At 41.7% G+C, this 23,716-nt stretch overlaps 1 protein-coding gene across 5 annotated transcripts in view; it reads left to right on the forward strand.

Moving 5' to 3' along the window:
• The window catches only part of CDKL5 (cyclin dependent kinase like 5), a 1,214,907-nt gene that overhangs the window by 698,903 nt on the left and 492,288 nt on the right, over window positions 1-23,716 (forward strand). For all 5 annotated transcript variants that reach the window (XM_078658112.1, XM_078658115.1, XM_078658113.1 and 2 more), the window contains one exon: window positions 6,969-7,014. In XM_078658112.1, the coding sequence (XP_078514238.1) occupies window positions 6,969-7,014 (46 nt within the window). The remainder of the gene's footprint in view (window positions 1-6,968; window positions 7,015-23,716) is intronic.

Below are 23,716 nucleotides of genomic sequence, written 5' to 3' on the forward strand. Positions count from 1 at the left end.
CACTTGCCACCCAAAAACCCATAACCACCCTCAACCATAAAATTACCCTACCCACCCAAAAACTCATATCCACCCTAAACCCTAAAATTACCCTTGTCTCCCACTTGGGCAACAACCACAATCCTTGTCAGGCTGAACCAAAAAAGTCACTAATGTAACCTGTGCTTAACCCTCTTTTAACTTGGCACAAAATCAGTCAAGCTTGACTTAAGGCACTACTTATTTGTACAGCATACAACCAGTAATAAAGTGAAAACAGCACAAGAAAAAATTCAAACACATTTAGAAAATAGAGTACATTTTAATTAAAATAATGGGACCAAAATCCAATCAGTAGAACCACAGATATGCAATATTAAAGTTTTATATAGTGATAGCGCCTAAAAGCACTTAGCACCACTAGCAGTCATCTGGTCGTGCTAGACTCGGGGAAAGTCAGGCCGAACGCGATGAAGCAAGGGCCGGATACAGGGACCAGGTTAGTCTCGCTGATAAAGTTACCTTTTCTAGGAGTCCAGAACTTCAGGATTTCACAGGAACTCAGCTGATGCCATCCATTCAAGAAGCAGGGCAGTCCTTTGATAGCAGCAGGGTAGCCTCTAAAGTGCAAAGCAGGCCTCAACCAGGAGGATCCTCCTCTTCTGAAGTATGAGGTAGTCCTTCTGACTGTCCTTCCCAGGTACATGTGTGAACTGATGTGTGGCTCAGGAGGTCCAGTATTTATACCTGGTACCACAAATTGAAGTGGGAGAACCTTCTAGTCCACCCCACATGTGGCGCTGGAAAGTTCCTTCCTTTTTCTTTCTTCCACTGCCCAAGTTCCTGGTGGTATTGGGTGAAAATAGGCTTGTGTCATGTTCCTTTGTGAGTATGCTGGAGGCAGCCCTTTGAAATGTAAGTGGGGTAGAGAACTGCTCTGCCCCTCATATTCTGGCGTGATGGTTACAGCAACAGATGGGTCCTATTGTTCATTGTCTTGACCCAATATGCATTCCTAGTGGGGGAGCAATTTACAGACCCAAGCAGCTGAAACCTCATAGAAGGCCTCAGAAAGTTTAGGACAGGATAATACCAGTTTTCTAAAAAGAGCATTTTCAAAATTGTAATCTAAAATCCGACTTTACCATTAAAGAGGATTTTAAATTAAAATGTATTTGAGTCTAAACATGACTTTTCTACCTGCTCCCAATCAAAAGTTAGCACTTATTAAATGTAATACCATACCCAATATTATCCTATGGGAGAGCTAGGCTCCATCGTAGTTTTTGGGAGTTTTCTATACCAGGACATGTAAAATGTAAAACCACATGCCCTATCTTTTTAATACAATGCACACCACCCTATGGGCTGTTTAGTGTCTACTATAGGGCTGACATATGAATTAAAGAGGGAGGTTTAGTTCTGGCAAAAGGTTAATTTTGCCAGGTCGAATTGAAGTTCAAAACTGCAGACAGGCTGCAATGGCAGGCCTGAGACATGTTTCAAAGGGCTACTAAGTGGGTGGCTCAATACTTGCTGCTGTCCCACTAGTGCCATTTAATTTATAGTTCCTGGGTGCATATAGTACCACTTTACAAAGGACATATAAGTACATTTAATGTGCCATTTGGGTGTAGTCCAGTTGTACCATTTTTAAAGGAGAGAGCACAAGCACTTTAGCACTGGTTAGCAGTAGTAAAGTACACATCGTCCTAATGCCAATAAAAACAAATTTAAAAAAGCAGGTGGGTAGAAGGCAAAAGGTTTGGGGGTGATTCTGCAGAGAATTCTAAGTCCTACACAGGACAACACTACTTTAACTTTTTTCCATCTCCTTTAAGATACCCCCAATTGTTATACAATTTTCTGAAGATGCTTCATTTGAAGGCCTCATAATTGAAAGGTGGGTCTCTTAACTTTAGGTTGTTTGAGCAGGGTGGCCTTGTTCATTCAGGAGTCCAGGAAACTAACTACTCTTTCTTTCTACAATAATGGTCTGCACCCATTTAGTGGCTCACAGCGAAGGTAGTGTTTTTAGTAGCTAAAACCTCTGCAATGAGATTAGGTTAGATGACCTTATGTCATCCTAGCCATATATCAATAGTTTTGCAGACCGAGTGGTTTTAGGCCGGATTCTAAGTTTAGACCAAATATCCAGTCTCAATTGCACCCATGTCAAGAAGTTGTCCTCCCGGTTTTCCATTCAGATCTAAAAACTGATGGCCCATTAATTTTCGATGACAAAAAAGCTCTTGATCTTTTCTCAGAAAGGACAGAATACTTTAGGGACACTGACTCCTTTTTTTTGTAGAGCAGCAAAATGGTTGCATGTAAATATATTCATTGAACATTATTGTTTAGATTCAAGTGAAGATTTGAAGAGTTTTTGTTCAGAGATTCTCAAAACTGATTTGAAGTAATAGCAGCTACGTGTTAAGTGTTGTAAAGTGTCCTTTTTGGATGGTCATTCCCCCACTTTTTGCTGTTAGATGCTGTTGTAATTGATTGGTTTTCCCTCGCACAGTAAATGTGAATTGGTACACCCAATTGGCAGTACTTTTACACCCCTGTAAGTCCCTAGTATATGGTACCAGTGGTACCCAGGGAAGTGATGTAAAAGGGTTACCAGGGCTGCAGCGCTTATTGTGCCACCTTGAGTGACCTGAGTATAATCAAAATCTCCTGGTCTGTCATGTCAGCCCTGCATGAGTAGCTTGTCTGCTTGTGTTCCACCCTGTACACACCATGTGTGACACGGTCACTTCACTGAATTTAATATGTATCAGTTACCCCTAAGGTAGGCAGGGGTGTGGAATTTAATACATTATCTACTTGTCCATGGGACAAGGTTGCTTCATAAATCTACTTGTCCTGTAGCAAAATTGACTTGTCCCTTTGATGTCATGTAGTGCGGTGACAAATTATGGCAAGCCATCTCATTATATAAGAGCTCTAATATAACTCTCTGATTATGCCAGGGCTCATACCATAGTAGGTGCAATCCCCTTATGTTGCCACGTTTCCGCAGATCTACATACTGGAGCTGATGGTAGTGTTAAGCAATAGTTACAGGGTTATAATGCCCTTTTGAGTCTGTGCAAACCTGCTAACTTACATGTTTCAAGGGGTTTTAACAACTCTTCTCTAAATTTTTCCCATACTGAGAAATGTTGGAAATTTACTCCTGACAATGGCAGACGTAAACCTTCTTACAGAGTTGGGAAAAAAGTGGTTGGAGGGAAAGTGAACTTGCAAACACTCAGATTTTCACATGAGCAAATATACACATGCATATTTGCGGATGCTAAAATGCAGTTCACAAATATTTTCTAGGAGTACTATTTCTTTTCCTAATTCTGTAAACTTGAGAATTCACGAAAGCCCTATAGCAGCACTTAATGCAAGGACATATACCATAGGTGTACTTTTGAGACTTTCTTTAATAATTGTTCCCCTAATTTGGTCTGGCGTTGACCATGACCTTTTGCGTTCATTAAAAGTATGTCTCTCTCTCTGTATCGGCTGGCTTCACAGTGAGTGGCAGCATTCTGCTCTTTCACAAGAAGCATATTGGTACACAAAGTAGTTTTGTTCAGTGGCAGTAACTACTGTAGCATTGTGTGCTTTTGGAGACCAAAAACAATTTTTTCTTTTGCCAATGTTTGTTATATTGGTGAGGGCCCAGCACCTCCCACACCAATAAGGTTTTACAAAAGTCATGCCAAAACAAGTCACACATTGACAAAACTAATAAGCTGACCACCAATTTCTGACCTACTGGCTTTGCCAGTGCTTGTTTATTTTCGTTTCCCATAATCTTATTAAAACTGGTTACACTGATTTTCCATTAGGAATATTTTTGGGAAATACTATCATGCATCATGGTACTAAATGATGCTGCAAAGAAATGGTACCTGAATTGTTACAGTAGTTTAGCTACATGTTCTTTTTCCTGCTTTCATTTTTTTATGAACATTTTATTTTGAAAGCAAAGAATTATCAATCTTGCTTTAAAATTTCCGCAAATATTTGCATCACATCAGAGAGCATTCTGGTAGCATTATACATAGCCTCGCATTGCTAAACTTTAAAAACGTGTACACATTTTTATACTGTCAATAGTGCAGTAAGAGCTTGCAACATTTACTTAGAGCGCTCACCCTAATATTTAAAGGCTTTCAACTAATGAACCATAAATACAAGTTTGAACAGCATTAACATATGGACAAAGATTTTACCTTAACTTTAGACAGTGCACTTCCCTGATCCATAATGTGGTACTGCAGACTGGCAGCCAAAGGGTTTGTGGTGCAGGAAGTTGGGCCTATTTGTCTGGAGGGCAAAATACATATGAAAACTTGTTGGCCTTGACCTCAAACAATATGCCCTGGGCCTCGGGCTATAGGAATTCCACATCCCTGGTAGGCCTCCTATAGCCTAGGAGGCAAGTTAGATTATATTTTATATGTGGAAATATATGTGCAATTTTATACTGCCCAGTGATAGCATTCTAAACGTAATTCTACAGCAAGTGACTGCCAGTCAATCGGATAACATGGGCTGGCTTATGGGCGTTGCCTATATGTCGACCATGATGACCCTGCCGATTTCCTTCATGTTTGGTGTGGAACAAGGTGCTGTTGAACCCCCTACAAAATGGTGGTGTCAAGGTTTAACCTGCCTGTACCTAGGTGCCACATTAGACCGTGTCCACCAAGTTAACCCAGTGTTCCCGTACCTTGGCTGGCTTTTTCCAAGCTTTGCCACCAAGGCCGACGTCTGACCTCATGCAGGGGAGTGTGTGCTGCTCCCTGAGGTCAGAGACAAAGGACCCGTGTGAGCAGGAGGTGACACCTCCGCCCACACAGGATGGCTAGTAAATTACACCGGTGTGGCGGTGAGCCTCAAAGGCTGGACAAAGGAGCTGTCCCCCACTCAAAGGCAAAGCCTCCCCTTGCCCCAGACACTGTTATTCGTGGGCAGGCACGAAATTAGCTATGCAGGAGGCATCCGCCTCCACAAGGCTGACCACACCTCCAGGGGCTTGCAACTTAGGTGCACGACCAAGGATGGTTTTGGCCATCTCTAATGTATTCTTAAAATCAGGTTCTGTCTAGTTTTAGTGTTATACACCCACGGTATGTCGTCACTACTGGGGCGGATTAGCCACAGAGCTAAGTCCCCATTGGCTACTAGTCCTCATGCCCACTAACAACCCCTAAATCCAGAATTTAAGCAGCACTCCAGACACCAGAACCTCAGATTCAACCTGATATCAAGAAGAGACCCGTGTCCATGACAAGGCAGGACTCTATGAAGATAGGCGCTAGGCTCTTCACCTGTGGCAGCCACCCTGCATCTCCTGGATTGCGACTCGACCAAGGCAAGAGACTGGTTCCACAAGGAAGGCGAACCCCTCTGCAAACTCCAGGCTTTACAAGAACTCCCTTGGGCTAGAGGAACTAGTCCTCTGCAGTGTGCCATGCACCAACTGCTAAGTCCACGACCATGAAGTCCTGCTCCCCGGCATGATCGCTCAAAGTCCTTGGGCAGGTGGCTTCCTGGAACTGTAGTCCCAACCCTCAGTTAAGCTCAGCTTTCTACAACACTCCCTTGGTCCTCTGGATAAAGATTTCCTCAACGGGATTGTTTGCCGGTACCAAGGCTTGTTGATGGTCAGTCCGACTACAACCTGCTTTATTCTACGCTTCGAGAAAATAGATTCTTCTGCACAAAGGACGAGACACCTCTGTGGCTCCATTGGAAAGATCTTGCATTTGTTTTTGCCCTCTCTCCACTGGCCGCGGATATCGTTCAGCACCACAGATAGCCAAGAGCACCTCTGCATCCGAGTCCCACGAGCCAGGTAGATTAATGGGGACCACGAAACTACTGATTGTGTTACAGACCCCATGCTTTGTCTTTTATTGTACATCTATTTTACCAACTTGACGACCTTAACGACAGCAGCTCACTTCATTTGTTTTTGTTTGTATTGTTTTTTGTTGTTTTTTCTCAAATAAAAAGAATGTTGAAAAAAAATAAACTGTGAGAAAATTATATAGACGTCTTGATTGTTTTGTTAACCTACACACTTTAAATAGATGTTCACAATTAACTGAGCTTATTGTGAGATTTTAAAACACGTTATGCCTCTGTAAAGACCGCTGTTTCCAGACTGTGTAATGTTATGTAATATTGATATTTGCTGACCTAGTAACTTCGTATTCATTGTTTTAAGCTGCAGAGTTTGTTCCTGTATTTTACTTATTTATTTGTTCTACATGTAAACTCACAAATTCCTTTCCGCTACAGTTCATTCTGTAGTTCTTTGTTGTACCAGTTGCTTAATGTTCGTACACCCTTCCTTTTTTATGCCTAAACTAAAAAAAATCTTACTACCCGTTAACGCTGCCCTTCACTGAACCCTAAAAGTCCCTAGCAATCCCTGAACACTATGAACCCCTTCCTTCCCCTTAACACGACTTTTTACCAAGTCCTAAAAACACTTAACTAACCTGCTGTCCCCCTCCTTCCAGGAGGATACCCCTTTGCCATTGCTTTCACTATATGTAATTTTGCCCTATAAGGCACAACTTTTTTCCGATGTGTCACTAGTACTCTTTTCAATGATATTTTTTAAGTTGACAACATTTTTGACGCAACTTTTTTGGAGTCTACGTTTTCCACTCAATATTCTCAGTGCGAAACATATATTACATCCCTCATTGGCCATCATTGGATTGCTTTTCCACTCTGCTGTATGTTTATTAGTTCATTTTCTGTTAAATATTTATCTAAAATAGAAGGAAATGATATGGGTAAGTATTTTTCTTTATACTAACTTGTTATAATTATTGACAATAGTGCAGAGAATCTCAGGAACGTGCGTAAATGTCTCTTGTCATGTATACTTTATAATAATGTACATGTAAAACGCGTTTTACTCTTGTCCTCTCTGCTCATTTTATTTTATTTTGTGTTTTTAGGAGACAAAGGAAATTGTGGCTATTAAAAAGTTCAAAGACAGTGAAGGTATGTTTATTTCTAATGAAAACTTGCCCTTGTAAGTGATTCATTCTTTGCAGGAGTGAATAAGTACAGTAAAATATTTTGCTCTTTGTTCACCAAGATCTATTGTATTTAGGAAGATAATGTGGTGGTATTGTCTCACTGTGCGTTATTGTGTAATAATTCACTAATGTCTCTGGTTGATGAGAAAAGATTGTTCGTTTTGAGGGAGTGTTACTTGTATAGAAAATTCTGCTGAGCATATCTTGTCTGTCGAAAATGTTATGCATGTAGCCTTTGGGACAGGTGCATGAACGTCTAACCATTCAAAGTCACCACAAGTTGTCTGTCAGCCTAACACTAATTCAATGAATGACAGAAGTCAAGAATTAGTGTCACAAAATGAATTATGGATTCCAAAGGTTAATTATCGTGATCAGTGACAACACTGTTTCAGCAATAATCAAAAACAACCCTACAGCATTAATGATATCTGTCAAGATGTGAGCGCTCCTGCTTATGTATTGTTTTAATAATTTACATGCACGTGCATTTTTCTGCCTCCATTAATGGTATTAAGAACAAATGTTGAGTGGAAAATAATATTTCCCCTACATGCCAAAACAAAACATTGCCACATGCCTGCCACCTACTAACCGGAGACTAGCTAGGATGCCACCGCTTTGGGATAACCACAAAGGGTAAAAGATGTTTTCCAGAAAAAGTATTTTGCCTTACTTTAAGGAAATTACTATTGTGGTTACTTCAAACTTTGGAAAGGTGTGTCCTATATATTTATAGCCATTATGTCCCTCCTTATCCTGCTTTGCATCTTTCCCTGTTCCTCTGGTGCCGCCTTTTGGAGAAAAGTTGCTCTGAGGCTTTCTGAAGATCTTGTATCCTCAGTTTTTCCACCTATATAAACCACTCAACCATTGCTTTCATTTTTTAATTGTTATGGTTTTTGGGCTTTACAGTTCATGTCAAAGTTCTTGAGCTGTAAGCGATTTCTAGTCAACTTGCTTAGCCTCCCTTTTTATTAACCGGTTTTTGATCCTTTCAGCTTTTGTTTTTTTTTTCATTGACTTTTGCCAGTGTTACCTACAAATAACTTTATCTTGTAAGATATTATGACTTTGTAGTTGAGATAAAGCATATTTCCTCTCATGCGTCAGATAGTTTGGTGTTAGAGATAGGTAACGATTCAAAAGCAAAATACACAGCTCCCATCACTTTCACATTTTCGGTACCTTCTTGAGAGCCTCAGTATGCAGCTGTGAGGCGAGTCACGCACGCTTGTAAAGGTATATATTTTTTTGACTCAGCAAACTGTGTTTAACAAAATTCCGAAGACATATTTATCTTCCCTTTATTACCCCAAATATGAGAGAACCTGAGACAAGTATGAGGCGGCCTGCAGTGCTCTTTGTGACAATAGACTCTAACGTCCGCATTACCTATGGCTTCATTATGATCTTCAACTTCTATATAGCAATTGCTGTTTTTTTTGTAAGAGATACTCTGAGATGCATCCACATTTCTGGTGATAACTCAAAGGGATGGGAACTGCAGACATACAACGTCCTTTTTTCCTTACTCTGAGGGATTACAAGATCTTTCATCGTCAATTTAAAAATGTATATCCACCATTTTATGATCTCAATCTTCTGCTGCCTCTCGTGCGTCTTAAAGCTGACGCCCTACATTGGAATTTGCTTCCGTTGTCTCTCTTGGGGCGTGCAGCCCTTTTCAAAATGATGTCCCTTCCCCAGTTCTTATACGCTTTGCATAATACTCCCCACCCTGTTGTACCCTCGTACTTTAAAGAAATCGATGGTATCATACGGGACCTGCTGTGGGAGGAAAAGCCACCTCGTATCGCAACGCACAAGCTCACATTAGGGTGGTTCAATGGGGGCATCGGACTTCCAGACATACGAAAGTACTATTGGGCGTCCCACCTAGCAGCGATTATCCAATGTATGTATAGGCCGCAGGACGATCCAGCCTTCCAGATCGACTGATGGCTCCTCGTGGGAGGTAACTTTGATGGGACCCTTTATGTGCTGTCATTAAAAAGTGTCCTGACGGGCCCAACTGGGCATGCGGTGCAGATGTGGGAGGCGGCTACCAAAAGTTTGGGATGGGAGGGGAAACTCACACAGGCCACACCACTTTGGCATAGCGAACAATTAGGCAGGCTGATTCGCTCAAGGGGCTTTGATCGCTGGGACGTCATAGGTATATCAAAGGTGGGTTATCTGTGGAAGTCAGGTGAGATGGTCCCCTTTCCTTGGCTGCAGCGAAAATATGAACTAGCGCATTCGGGGCATATCCGGAATCCCCAAATTAGATATGCCTTACTGGCGATTCTTCCTAAAGGTAGTGCACTCCCGAGTCCACCCCACTCGAAGACAGAGTTTTAGATGGTGACCTTGTAGGAGAAGGCCTTATCACTAATTTAAAAAAACTGATTAATAACATGGTAGATCCCCTGAGAGCTAAATGGGACCACAACGTGGCTGTATTGGATGATGACAAGTGGCTGGCGGCGGTGGCCTCCCCTCGTGAGGTGGCCATCTCCTCCAGGCTTCGCCTGGTGCAGCTGAAGCTTCTCCACAGGTCCTATCTGTCTGGGTCATTGTTGGTTCGCATGGGATATAGCTCAGATGGTGGCTGTGTAAAGCAGGTGGACAGGAGGGAACCTGTATCCACACTCTTTGGGAATGCACGACTACTCAGCGATACTGGGAGGCGGTGGTGAACCTTTTTGAAGAGGTGTTGGGACAGCAGATAGATTGTAACATTAAACTGGCCCTCCTAAATGTATGGGGCCCTACCGACCTCCATTTCAAGGAGCGAATATGGGTTACCTTGGGGCTGATGGTGGCGAAACGAAACATTGCAAGGCTTAGTAGGGCGCAAAGCCCACAGAGTATCGGAGAATGGGGTAAAGATATGGACTGGTGTGTGGTCATGGAATAGTGCATATATGAAGTCAGGGGTGCCCGAATAAATAGACGGAAGTTTGGGGGCAATGGAACACTCACAGGGGAGGAATATGTGAACCTCCGAGATTGAGAGAGGATATTGTGAATGACATCTGAATATGTTTCCTTAGGGACTGTATTTATTGAGTCGTGATCACTATGTCTCGAGTATCGCTTGTAGCGTAATGATATTGCCAATGTATGTGCAACATGGGTTTTTTCGTCTGTCATGCCTTGATTTAATAAAAAAAGATTTATTAAACAAAATGTATATCCACTATTGATTTCTATAGTCTGGATATCCAATGTGTAATTTTACTTCAGAGTGGGTGTTCAGTTATGATGTAGGTCAGCGGTTCTTAAACCTTTGACTTCTGTGGACCCCCACTTAATCATTACTGGACTCTGGGTACCCCCACTGAATTATTATTGGAATCTGGGACCCCCACTAAGTCTTTACCCCTCCACAAGTATGATGAACACTAGGACCCCACCCACCCCTGCCAACCCCACCCCACATCCACAACCTAGGAAGAAAACAGCTCACCGCCGACCTTAACGCAATCAGAAACAGCTCAATCCACAGACACTTTCCCAGACAACTGAAAACACACCGAGGTCAAAGCCCTCCTGAAGAAAGAGTCAGCGGATCCAGAGGCTAAATCTGTTTATTTTGAGGAAATTATTGTTTTTGTAAGCCCCATGCCCAGGAAAGTTTGAATGATTGACATTTCAGTTTGGAAAAAGATACATCGTTGACTCATTAAAAGAAATGGGGGAAATATGTCTTTCCTAATAACCAATATGAATGAGGCAGTGAAAACCTTCCTGATCTTTTCCATTTTGGAGCTCACCCCATAATAGGGTTGTCTATAATTCAGGCTGCAGACATCTTTTCTGACACGGTGCGGCCACTTATAGAGCAACTGACATCTATATTAGCCGAGGCAGCACAGAGAAAGTAAGCGAGCAAGAAGATAGCTAGTTTTGTTCCTCTTGCAAACAAAACAGCCCAACTAACTAGGTACGATATGGTACTTCAAGAGAAGAATGCACGATTTTGATTTTCCTTTGGAAGACAAATATGAAACCAGTACATTTGTGTCAGATATGCAGTCAAGCTATAAAATCACATTCAAAGCATCATAGGCAGTCTACCACCACACTGTGCATTGTTCTGTTGAGCATCCTGGAATATCTAAAATCATGAGGATCACGTGAGCCCTTTGAATATAGAATTTAATGGCACAGATGTCTAACACAGGGATGTACTTGAGGTTATTTAGTTGATAAAGACAAGATCCTTGACTCAGTAGTGTCTTTTCGAATGTGATGCAGCAAGAAGCAAATATGTTTAATGCCAAAGATATCTGAAAACTGCAGACACATGCTACACATTCTTGCATCCATTTAGAATCGGAATTTAGCACTAAACGTACAGAAGCCCCTCTAGCCCAGATATAGTTACCCAAAGAGCACCACAGTACCTCTTTTACAGGGTACAGGAGTTCAATTTGGAGGCAGCCGGGGAGATTTTTTTCATAATGGCAAAAGAATTCAGGTGTACTCTCTAAATACTTTATAGCTCAAAAGAATCTCAGGCGTGTCAGGAATTGACGTATTGGTATGCTTTTTCTTTGACTCCAATCTATTTAGATGCGTATGACATACAACATATTAGAGCAACATCAGCAGCACCTTTGTTCGTTTTTGTGTTCCAAATACTTTGGCTTCTGCCCCTACCCATCTTTGTCCCTCAGTCTTTTACTCAGTTCTTTTTGGAAGGGATCATTATCTTTTCAAGATATTGTTGTTTGGTGCTGAGGAATCAGCTTGGTTAAATCTTCTGCACTGGCTTTTTATTGGTATCTAATCCGTGTTGTTTAAAAACAAGCCTCTGGGATACATTTGATTAATTGTCCAATGTTCTTAGTCAAAATTATAGCATTTTTTCCCAGTACAGCAGAATTTTCTGAGATTTACACACTATAATGACTATATGATAAACAATAGACAAGATCTAGCCAGTGGTGGGGGGCAGCAGAAGAAGAGACCCTGAGGGAGGAAGAGGTAAAAGGTACACGCAAACACCCAATCTCTATGGAATGGGCGCATATTCTCATACAATTTAAGCTAGAAATAGCCATTGAGGGCGCCCCAGAGCTGACACAACCCCGGCCCTGTGGCCCCGCGCGAAGCCCTGACCCGTGGCCCCCTGCCGCTGAATGAGTGGAGAAGCTGGCACACAGTGAGTGATCGATTCTGCTCAAATGATTGATTGCCGATGTTGTGGGTACAGTTCCCCCCTCCTCGCCCTCTCTTTGGGGCGTGCATGCCAGCCCTCGCTGCCTGATGACCAGTCCTCATGCTGACCATGTGGGCCGCTTGCCCTCGTCCGCCGCGCTTCTCCCCCCACTCCGCCACCCCTCATTCTTTTCTCTGGTTTTCCTTTTTTTTGTTTTTTTGGGGGAGGTACCCCCCTTCCATTGTTACTAGCTTAGTTCCAGTCGGCAGTTCTGAGTCCGACTCAGTTACACAAACGTAATCACTTGCACACCTCCAAAAGGGTAATACACTAACGCAGGGGGCAATAGTTCCATCCCACCCAGTTAACACACCATGCGAGGGGTCAGGCATACACAGAACCGACGTACCACGACGAGACAGTTTGACGGCAAACTCAGGGGACACGTTCTTGTTCCCTTTCTTCCTCTCACCTGCTACATTCCAAAGCCTGGAGTTAATTGGCTGTTGTCGAACCATGATTGCTAATGGTGACCACTGTTTACATATATGCTGACAGACCTGTGATTTATTGTATATCCCGCAAGGGATTTTGTTTGAATACGTAAAACCCTAATAACAATATTTAAACAAAAAAAAAAGATCTAGCCAGCGGTGGCTCCTCCGCTAAGGCTGAGGAGCATCGCAACACTGCTTTTCAGCAGTGCAAAAAAGGAAAAATTTAATGATAATAGAACAATGTTATCATTTTTTTTTTCCCTGCTGAGGTACTTTTGCGGGTGGGTGGGGCTAGGCTGCTCACAGAGCAGGGGGAGGAGTAGTTAGGGCACTCTCTAAGTGTGCATGCCATCTTGGGCCGGCCAAACAGTCATGTGCACTTAGCATGTTCTCCACCCAGCTGTATTGCACAGCCTGGGTGGAGAACATTTACAGGCTCCCAGTCCCTGTCCGAGCGCTGAACCATGGTGCTCAGGTGAATCACAATGCTGCTGTTATGCTTTTCACAGCAGCTTTCCCCTGTTTTGGGACTTGTCGGGAAGAGAAGCAGAGGAGAGATATGGCAGAGAAAAGCTAAGAGTATTTTTCTTTCTTCACCCCCTTTCCCCGCCACCCCCGATCCATGCCAGCTGCCACTGGATCTAGCAACTGAGCTTTCAGAAGCAAAAAGTCATATAGATGCACTTGGGTTACAGAACAACATACATGAAACTACTATGAGCAATTTAGTTTTCAGCATATCATAGAACACATAGGTGCAGTTAACCAAGAAAGCCATGCTAGGTTTTGTTACTTAAAAAGAAACAGAAGAGAACAAAATATGTGTCACTGACTTGGAGGAGGAGGTAGATGGATCCGACATTAAGGCATGTGTACACTGCTCAGTTAACTTGAAACACTGTGTGTGTGTGTATATATATATGTATATGTATGTATATATATATATATATATATTTTTTTTTTTTTTTTTTTTTTTATTTGAAGACGAGTCCCAAGGATCGTGGGACCTGGCGTTGACAATATATATATATATATATATATATATATATATATATATATATATATATATATATATATATATATATATATATATATATATATATACATATATATATATATATATATATATAAATGAACATACTGAAAAATGATAACACTAGTGGCGAGAACTAGACCTTATAGATGAACAAGAATACATTATGTAAAGGTATCACTCCAATGATATACTTTCTTCCAAAAATTCTTCCGAAAATTCATAAAGACCTTAAGAATTCTCCTGGGATGACCTATTGTGAGCTATCTAGGATCCCTGTTTGGGAACGCCTCGAGATTCTTGGACATATTCTTCTTTGATTTCGTACCAGTACTTCCATCCTATATAAGAAACTCAATTGATTTTTTGTTGGAAGCCAAAAATATACCTTGGGAGGACAAATACATCATGGTAACATTAGATGTTATATTGTTTTGCATGTCGATACAACATGACGGGGGGATTCTCTCCTTTAAATATATATATTTTTTGAGCCAGGTCTATCGGTCCTCTGTAATACACTAACATGCTCCTTGTGATGTTGAAATACCGCTTAAAACACAACATCTTTCTGTTTATAAATGAAACAGATTTTCAAAAAGAAGGAACTGCAATGGGCACCTCCTACACCACAACCTGTTCTAATCTCTTAATTGGTTTGTGGCAGAAGGAGTTGTCATCTGCAGATGAAAACCAAGATATAATGTGCCACATTATTCTTTGGTAAAGATCTATTGATGACCTTTTCATTATATGGAATAGTGAGGAAACTTTGTTGAAACAATACATTGAGAGACTCAACAAAAATTGTTATAACATTCAATTAATGAGCAATACAGGTAAGATCAACATTGATTATCTGGAGATGTCACATTATTTATTGAAAACTATGACCTATGTAGCAAAATACGCCGCAAGACTACTTACTTCTAGTAACAGCATAGTACATGCAAACATTGATAACTATGAGGCTCTTAAATGAAGCACACCATAGAGTGAATTTCTAAGATCATAGAGAACATTCTCCTGTGGAGCAGATTTCCAAAAGGAGGCAGAAATAATGATTTATTGAATCATGCAAGTACTGGAAGATGCATTTAAATGAGTTAAACCAAAAAAATAACTTGCTGTTATCCACAATGAACAAGAAAAAAAGCCAGTATCAAAGAAGGTAAAGAAAAATTAAGATTTATAACGAAATTCTCAATGGAATATCAAGAAATTAGAAAGATACTTTGCAACCACCGGAATCTATCCATCGGTAACACACATTTACAAGAAATAGTTGGGATGCTCCCAAAAGTGACATTTTAAAAACCCTCATCATTGAGGGATCTACTTACTAGCAATCATATGAAATCTAATCTGCTATAAACAATACAAGTTGGTTAGACAGTGAAGGACTGTGATTTTAGAAGTGTTGTTTATGTAAAGCTTGCATGAAAGAAATTAATTAAAAATGACCACAACCTTTTGAAGGGGTCAAAGGAAAAGTAGCTGAAAGAATTACACATCAAACTGAGTTTGTATTGTACATCTTTGAATATGAATGTAATAATAAATATGTGAGAAATACTACAACAAAACTCAAATTTTGCAACACCAAGCCATGAAAAAATCAAGATAATAACTATCCTAGAGCTAAACATCATTAATTGAGACGTAATGTAATCCAAAATTATTAAAATAGTACGGCTCAAAACATATTGCTAAATATCCACGTGGTGGGAATTGTGAATGTATATTGCGAAAGGAAAAATCGAAAATGATTTTATGAGTGGGCACTGAAATGCCCTCGCAACATTATCAGGACAGTGAAATTCATGTGCATTTTTGAAAGTCCAAATGAAATCCAAAATGTGATGATGAAATATAACGCTGCAATAAATTATGATTGGAGGAATCCTGAAATGTTGGGTGCATCTTTTGAAATGCATAATCTGTCATGAATGTTGTCTTTTGCAAACATAAATTAAATGTTCATATTTATGATGATTATTGCTATCAAGTAAGCAGTTTTGGAACTGAAAATGTTGAGTACAATTGGGATCAAGTTCCTTGGAAGAGACAAAGATAGCCTGAATGTATTGGGAATTAAGACAAGACCTAATAACCGATATTAATGATCTGGGTGTGCAATGATGTCCTGTCAAACGATAGTTCGAAATCTGCTTATGAACCTCATAAGCCACAGCCATGAAATCTAATATTGAACTCCTTGCCCTTTGTAGTACAAAAGGAGATTTCAGGATAAGAAAAGATAGCAAGATAGGTTCCTTGCTTAAAGTAGTATATCTACTCTAGAGACCATGTATGCCTTAGAGATCTAGATCAAGATAGCTGCTACAGTATTTATTATGTGTGTTTAGACTTAAGACTTTCTGTGTCAGTGGGGCATACCATGCATCAAACATTGCATTCTTACATTCTTTATGGGAATACTTTCCTGCAATGAATGTTAAGTCTATTACAGCAGTTTTCCAATACAAAAACTTCAATTGAGTGATAAAATACACTTATGAAATCATGAAATGTCATAAATGGTGGCAACCAAGTAGAAAATGGCGGATGAACAATGCCATCCACTTGTTTCTGCCTGGTGGCAGTTCAATTGCTTTTGATTTTGTTTGTGACTTTGTACAGGTAGCCAGTAAGGGCAGCTTTATAAAGAGGATGTAGTAAAAAGAAGCATTTTCCCCAGTAGAAGACACCATTGCCAAAACGTATCAAATGGTTTTCATGTGCTACAATGAACGGATTTATTAAAAGCCAAGTACCATTCATTTGTCGGGAGTTCCATCGTGTTCGTTTTCATTTAGGAGGAAGTTTGATGATATATACATGGATAAGAGCAGCCAGGGTTTTCGGGGCTCATGGAGAGCCTTGAATCTGTATTTTATTGAAAGTGCATCCATCCGAGGGAAAATAAAGGATTTCACCTCCCAGAAAGCAATGTATTTACCTCATACAGAGAAGTCCAGTCTATGGTGTACGATGTTGCATTTGAGGAGGGTAACGCCCACACATGCACTTTCTGACTGCTCCACCCTTTGAGAAAGAGGAGAAATCGAAACTCTTCAGGGCAGCGATCTGGTGCTTGAAATTGTTGGAAAGAGTGGCTGTTTGTACCGTGAATAAAGCTGTTTTGGGGAAAGATGTCCTGTGTCCGAGTGCGGCTTGCCTGTTGGACTTCCCCAGTGAGCGTAATATATATAAATATTTATATAACAGTCTTTTCATCCGTGAATCCACTCACACAGGAAAGATGAAGTTCTTCGTGCCAGGTATTTTTTATTTTTCAATCACCCTGCATCACCGCCACAGCGCGTTTCAGCCCCACCTGGGCCTTGATCACATGACGCATTGCGTATGTGTGAGAGAGCATTTAAAGTGCTAGAACAGATAACAGTTACAATCAGCTGATCAGTGCAAAGAAGACAGAGAAGAAAGACTTTCTCAAATGCTGGCATGATACACAGGCAAAGACTCTAGAAAAGGGCACACTCATAAATAACTGCATAAATGCAGATCAAGGACATGATTATATACAAGTATGCATATTATAACAGGGTAAAACATTAAGCATTTAAAATCTATAAAGGGGTGCTAATGGACAACGATCTTAGTATGGACGAAAACATAGAGGCTATAAAAAAATCTTGCTTCTTTGCTCTTAGCCTCCTTCGGAAAGTTTTTCATTTCCTACCGGTATCCACACGCAAAACCCTTGTCCATGCTCTGGTACTCAGTCGTTTGGACTTTAGCAATGCCTGGCTGATTGCCGCTAAGGAATCAGCTCTGCAAGGCCTGCAGTAGTACAGAATACAGCGGCCCGCCTGGTAACCGGAGCTCCCTATCGTACCCCCTCTCTCCCTCTGCTGCGCAAACTCTACTGGCTGCCAGTTCGAAAAAGAATACAATTTAAAATCTGCTGTATCCTTTGCGGACCCGGAAGCATTCACGTTGTGGACGCGGTTCACAACAAACGAGGAAGAATTACACACACCGCCTCGCCTGAGATAGAAATTCCAGGCGAAGGCTCAGAACCCCCAGCTCAATGACGTAGGATTCCTCTTTTGAGAAATAGAAAAACGGCCGAGGTCATAAATACATCACAAACAGATGGTTTACATTTAAAATTTCTACTGTCGACGGGTTCAATCTAACCCACTCTGGTTTCTCGGTGTCCGAGAGACTCCGGTCCTGATGAGAACTCAATAATTATATGAGTTCGAAACGCGTAGACAAAAAAAAGCCGGAAAGTTTCGAAGTCAAACAAAATAGAGCCAATCCTTTTAAAATCTCTACAAAAAATGTTTATGGCTTTGTTGTGATCATTTGTTTTTCCAACTGAAAATAACTAGTATATTTTCTCATTATTTGTTTGTTGTCTGTTTTTTCAAAAAAAAAATTGTATTGTATGGAAGTGGTATGCTTGATGTTTGAATGAGAATAATTTGATATGTATTGTTGTAAATAGGTTTGTGTTGTACAGAAGGTCGTAAATGATAAATTTGGTACAATTAATTTTCCAAAAAAAGTCAAAAGTGAATAATTGACAAAAAACTTAAATAAAATGTGACTCTTTGCACATAAAACATTGGTTTAATGTCAGATGTTTTTGCAAAAAATCAAGGCAAACAACTAGATAGCAGCACGTGCACTCTGTTTTGTTTATTAGTATCGTTTTCAAAGGCATAAACCAGATGGGCCCGGCGTATCTTGCAGTTAAACTAGTGAAATATATCCCCCCCCCCCCGCTCCCTCCGCTCCGAAGGGAAGGGCCTTCTCAAGGTCCCGCGAATAAGATATGCCAGATTGGGAGGAAAGTCCTTCTCATATCTCGCCCCTAAACTATGGAATCATCTACCTCTTGAGATCCACCTTACCACCAACTATTTAGGATTCAGAAAGAAGCTCAAAACACTACTCTTTTAATCTGGGCGCCTGTCTTTACAGCTGTCCTTAGCGCGGAGATACCCCATTTGGGGTGATTCAGGCGCTTTACAAATGACGTAAATAAAATAAATAAAAATAAAAAAAACATTAAAAAAAGAAAGAAAAGCTAAAAATGCCGAATTAAATACCACAATAGTATAAATAAGTCTGTTGTACCCTGAATGTCCATATTAAAGCAATATTAAGTGCAAAAAATGCTAGAGTGTAAACATGAATGTTTGAAAAGAAGGGATTTTGACTTTCCTCCCACAAAGTACAGCCCAAGTGGGCAAATATGTATATTTATAATCATGATATACAGCTGATGTTTTAAAAAAAGACGAACAAAACATGTACAATCCTCGAGCCAGCCGGTCCAAGGAGCTAATATGTGTGAAATGCCCGAGAATTCAGTACACCAATAACCATAAATAAGTGCAATAATTAAATATGTGCATACAAAAAAATGGAGAATAAGGAGCACTTAGCGCCATATGTAAAAATGTCATTCAGTTATGGAGGGTCTAATTTGAAAGAGGGGACATCCCAAATTTTAAAGGCAAGTGTATAAGTTCTCGCTAGCGTTGAGCCCCGTCGGTGACTTTATATTTAGCTCCAGTATGTAGCGTGTTTCTAAAAGACGGAGGGTGCCTTCACGATTACCACCCCTCCGAAGTGGCGGAATACAATCAATTGCAAAGTAACTAAGATGTGTTGGATTACTTTCATGGGCCACCTCAAAATGCCTTGCCACAGGATATGCCTGATCTTTATTAGCAATGGCTCGTGTGTGCTGGAGTATTCTTTTATGTACTGGTAAATTCGTACTACGATGTACCTTAAAGCACAGGGACACTCCAGCACATACACGACATGATCTGTTTTGCAATTGAGTCTATAATTGATACTTACTGGATTTGGCTTGAAAGGTGTTGTGTAATCCTTTCTGTTCTTGGCAAATTTGCAAGCCTTACACGATACACACTTAGTAAAGCCCTTCTGTGTTGATAACCAATTAGTGGGTGCTCTGATTTCTGGACTATTTTTAACCAGGCAGTAACCCATAGATCTGGCCGTCCTAAAAGTTAATTGAGGTTTGTGACATTGTCTAGACAGAGGCAAAAACAACAGGTGATGGACAGAATGCAGAACATTGTCATACATTCACCCCAGTACAGAAATCTGGGCCTAAATCCATTGTTTGTTTGCACTCCACACCACCCCAGGTCAGACATGGCCATATGCAAATCAGCCTTCACCCTGTGTCTCATGGGAACAGTCCAGCCTGAACTGCCAAGCCATGTCTTTCCTGGACCGGAATCAAGCATCCAAGGATCGGTTTCTGGCTATCAGCTGTCATCAGCCTGGATAGCTTGACTCCAGTGGTGTGGAGAGCATGGGACTCACGTCTGAGCATACCAATCCCACTCGGGGCGAAAAAGGCAAAAACAACAGATGATGGACAGAATGCAGAACATTGTCATACATTCACCCCAGTACAGAGATCTGGGCCTAAATCCATCGTCGGGGTCAGACTGATTTGTATATGGCCATGTCTGAACTGGGGTGGCGGAGTGAGCTAAAGAACGGTGATGGGTTAAACCCAGATCAGTTGACTGGGGGGTGAGTGTTTGTATTGTCAACGCTCCGTCCATCACCACCTTTGGTTTTTCTTTGTTCGCCCTAAGTTGGCAGGGTATGCTCAGACGTGAGTCCCTTGCTCACTTTGCCACTGGAGTCAAGCAAGCCCGGCTGAAGACGGCTGTAATGCCAGAAACCGGTCCTGGGAAGCTTGATTCCGGTCCAGGAAAGACATGGCTTGGCAGTTCGGGCTGGACTGTTCCCATGAGGCACAGGGTCAGACTGATTTTCATATGGCCATGTCTGAACTGGGGTGTCGGAGTGAGCTAAAGAACGGTGATGGATTAAACCCAGATCAGTTGACTGGGGGTGAGTGTTTGTATTGTCAACGCTCCATCCATCACCACCTTTGGTTTTTCATTGTCTAGACAGATCCACACCAATTACAGGGTCATTCAATACCAGGTTCCAGTTTTTATTTTGGATTTTCCTGATGGCTCTATGTTGTTTGTTGTATGTAAGTATGACCCTGCTAGAAGGTTCCAATTTATTTGGTGGTATCTGTATATCATCCTTTTTAGCAAGCACCTGGTCCCTGGTGAGCAATTTGGTTTTATTGATCGCTCTGTCCACAACCAACGGGGCATAACCTCTTGCTAGAAACCTTTGTTTGCTATTTTCCTAACCTACTTGGCAATCAATATCACTGCTACATTAGCGCCGTACCCGAAGCATCTCCCCATAGGGGATGCTTTGAATTAGATGTTGCGGGTGATGGCTCGTGGCATGTAGCAAAAAAATTCCCGCAGTGGGTTTACAATACATTCTAGTGGAGATAACTTCATCCTGTATAAATACCTCCACATCTAGAAAGAATACTGAGGATTTACTCATGTTTGCAGTAAACTCAAGGTTTAAAATGCCCCATGAGGACCTGCTCCTCCCACAGCCCCATATGCAAACAAGCATAGCTGGGTGTGAAGCAGGCTCCCATCGCAATTCCCCTGATTTGTTGATAGATATGATTGTCGAACGAGAAGAAATTTTGCTCTAAACAGGTAGTGACCATATTGACTAGCATTTGTTGTGCAGAAAGAGATATGCCGGTCTACGGTTTAGATAGTGTTGTACTGCCTTGATACCATCCTGATGGCGTATAGATGTATATAGTGCAGTGACATCCATAGTTATTAAAATTAAAACATCACTCCATTGTATTCCCGGAATTTTTCTGAGGAAATCAGAAGTGTCTTGGAGGTAGGATGGTTAACCTTTAACCCATTCCTGGAGAAAGTAATCAATGTATTTTGTGGTGTTTTCCATACTACTCCCTATGGCCGAAATAATGGGCCTACCAGGGGATTTGGTTTCATTTTTGTATATTTTTGGAATGAAATATATTGAGGGGATTACTGGATGGTCATTTCTAAAAAAACGATATTCATCATCACAAAGTAACCCCCCACTTTTCCATGCAAGTAATTTACCATAATAATCATTCCAAGCAGCCTTGACAATATTGATGTTACTTTTTTTATAGCATGCGATCTCATTCAACTGGAAGCGGGCTTCCTCCATGTACAACGTCCGTGGCCACAGGACAGCATAACCCCCCTTGTCAGATTGTCTCACAATCAGGTTATCATTGTCCTGCAACTTCTTCATAAATAGCACTGTTGTTGATGGCTATATTTGTGCCCCGCAAGATTTATAGATTTGTAGAGTTTTTTTTAAATCAAGTACTACCTGTTCATGGTAAACATCAAGGTTGTCATGCTGCATGACTGGTTGAAAAACAGATTTGGGCTTGAATGATGTTTTTACAGTCCCACCTATCTCCATGCTTTCCAACCCCAAATCACTTATGGTGGCTGTTTGGTCATTTTGGAGTGTCACCAAATCTTGAAACAGGTTTACATCACCAGCTGTAAACAGTGAAGGACTACATGTGGTTTTTTGACCAGAATCGAGCAGTTTTGTAGCCCGCAATTTGTGAAATTTCTGCAACTTAAGTTTCCTGATGAACCTGAATACGTCCATCCGGGTTTCTGAATAGTTGAAGCTGCTTTCGGGGCTGTAAGAGAGTCCTAGGGCCAGGATCTGGGTTTCCGCTTTCGTTAGAGTGGTGTCAGTTAAATTTATTACAGTGTTTGTGGCCGCATCTGGCAATATTTTGCTTTGCGATTCCACCTTCCCCTCGCAGCTTTTTTGTACGGCTGCTTTAAGTTGGTGGCAGCACTTTCTTCTTTCACTGCGTTTTTGGTTTGCTCTCCTGTTGTTTTTGGGGCTTTGTACGCACGGGGTCTCAATGTATCCCTCCTGTCCTGGCACAGGCAGTCGACCTCCTGTGCCAGGGATAGTTTTGTAAACCCCGCTGCTGAGGCTCTTGCCCCTTCCCCCTCCGTTTCACATAGGGGTTTATTAGGATGGCGGGCGGGCAAACCCTTTCGGTAATGTGGACCGCCTGCCCACAGGGCGGGGGTCCCGATTTTGGCATTAGGATGCGCCCGCCACACAGGCGGGCGCATCCTGTATATTTACCATTGCGGCGGGCGGAGCTGAAATCTCCGCCCGCCGCAATGGTAAAAATGCACGTTGTGCATTTCAAGGCACAACATGACAGGCACCTGCCATGTTGCACTTTGAAATGCCCCCCATGTGCACCCCTCAAGCCCCGGACTCCCAGGGGGCCCGCAAGGGGTCCCCGTAGGGAGTCTCCGCATACCTTTGCCACGGAAAAGCATTTGTAAATGACCGTAGTAATATGGCGGGCGGTGTCTAACAGACACCGCCACCATGTTACACCGCTGCGGTCCTCCCCGCCATCCAAATATGGCGGGGGGGAATTGGGCAGTGGATGTCGGGCAGATTTCCTCCGCCAGGCTGGCGATGGCCACCGCCAGCCTGGCGGAGGAAATCCGCCAGACATCGTAATGGACCCCTTAAATCGAAGGCAGAGGTGGACACCACAACTGTTTCCCCAGTGTCATGCATGTTACTCCGCTGCCGAGCCACACTCACTTTTGCTTTGACAACATCATATTTGCGAGCGAAGGTGAACACATTACCATTCTGGTAGTCCAACTTATCGCGATTAAATTTGTATGCTTTGCGCCTTTTGATAGTTTCTTCATCTTTCTTGAGTCTCTCGGAATTCTGCCCACCTCCAAATACCGGGATAGGGACTTATGCTCCAACCACTTTGCTTGCTCTGAGCGCATAAGTTTCTCACATTTTTTAAAAAGATTGCGTGCATTCGTGTTTCCTTGAGGGGCAGTATACTGTTGCACCACCATTGCAGACACCCCAGCCGGGGAATCGTTGAACAGTTCGTCTGCCACTGCAAAAAAAATATATAGCTCGTTCTCTCCGATCTTGCCAACCATGAACTAATTGGTTCTGGGGAGGAAGAGGGAGTTTGGATGACATCTGAGTACCAGTG

Source organism: Lissotriton helveticus, chromosome 8 (assembly GCF_964261635.1).
Source record: "Lissotriton helveticus chromosome 8, aLisHel1.1, whole genome shotgun sequence".
NCBI classification, from domain to species: Eukaryota; Metazoa; Chordata; class Amphibia; order Caudata; family Salamandridae; genus Lissotriton; species Lissotriton helveticus.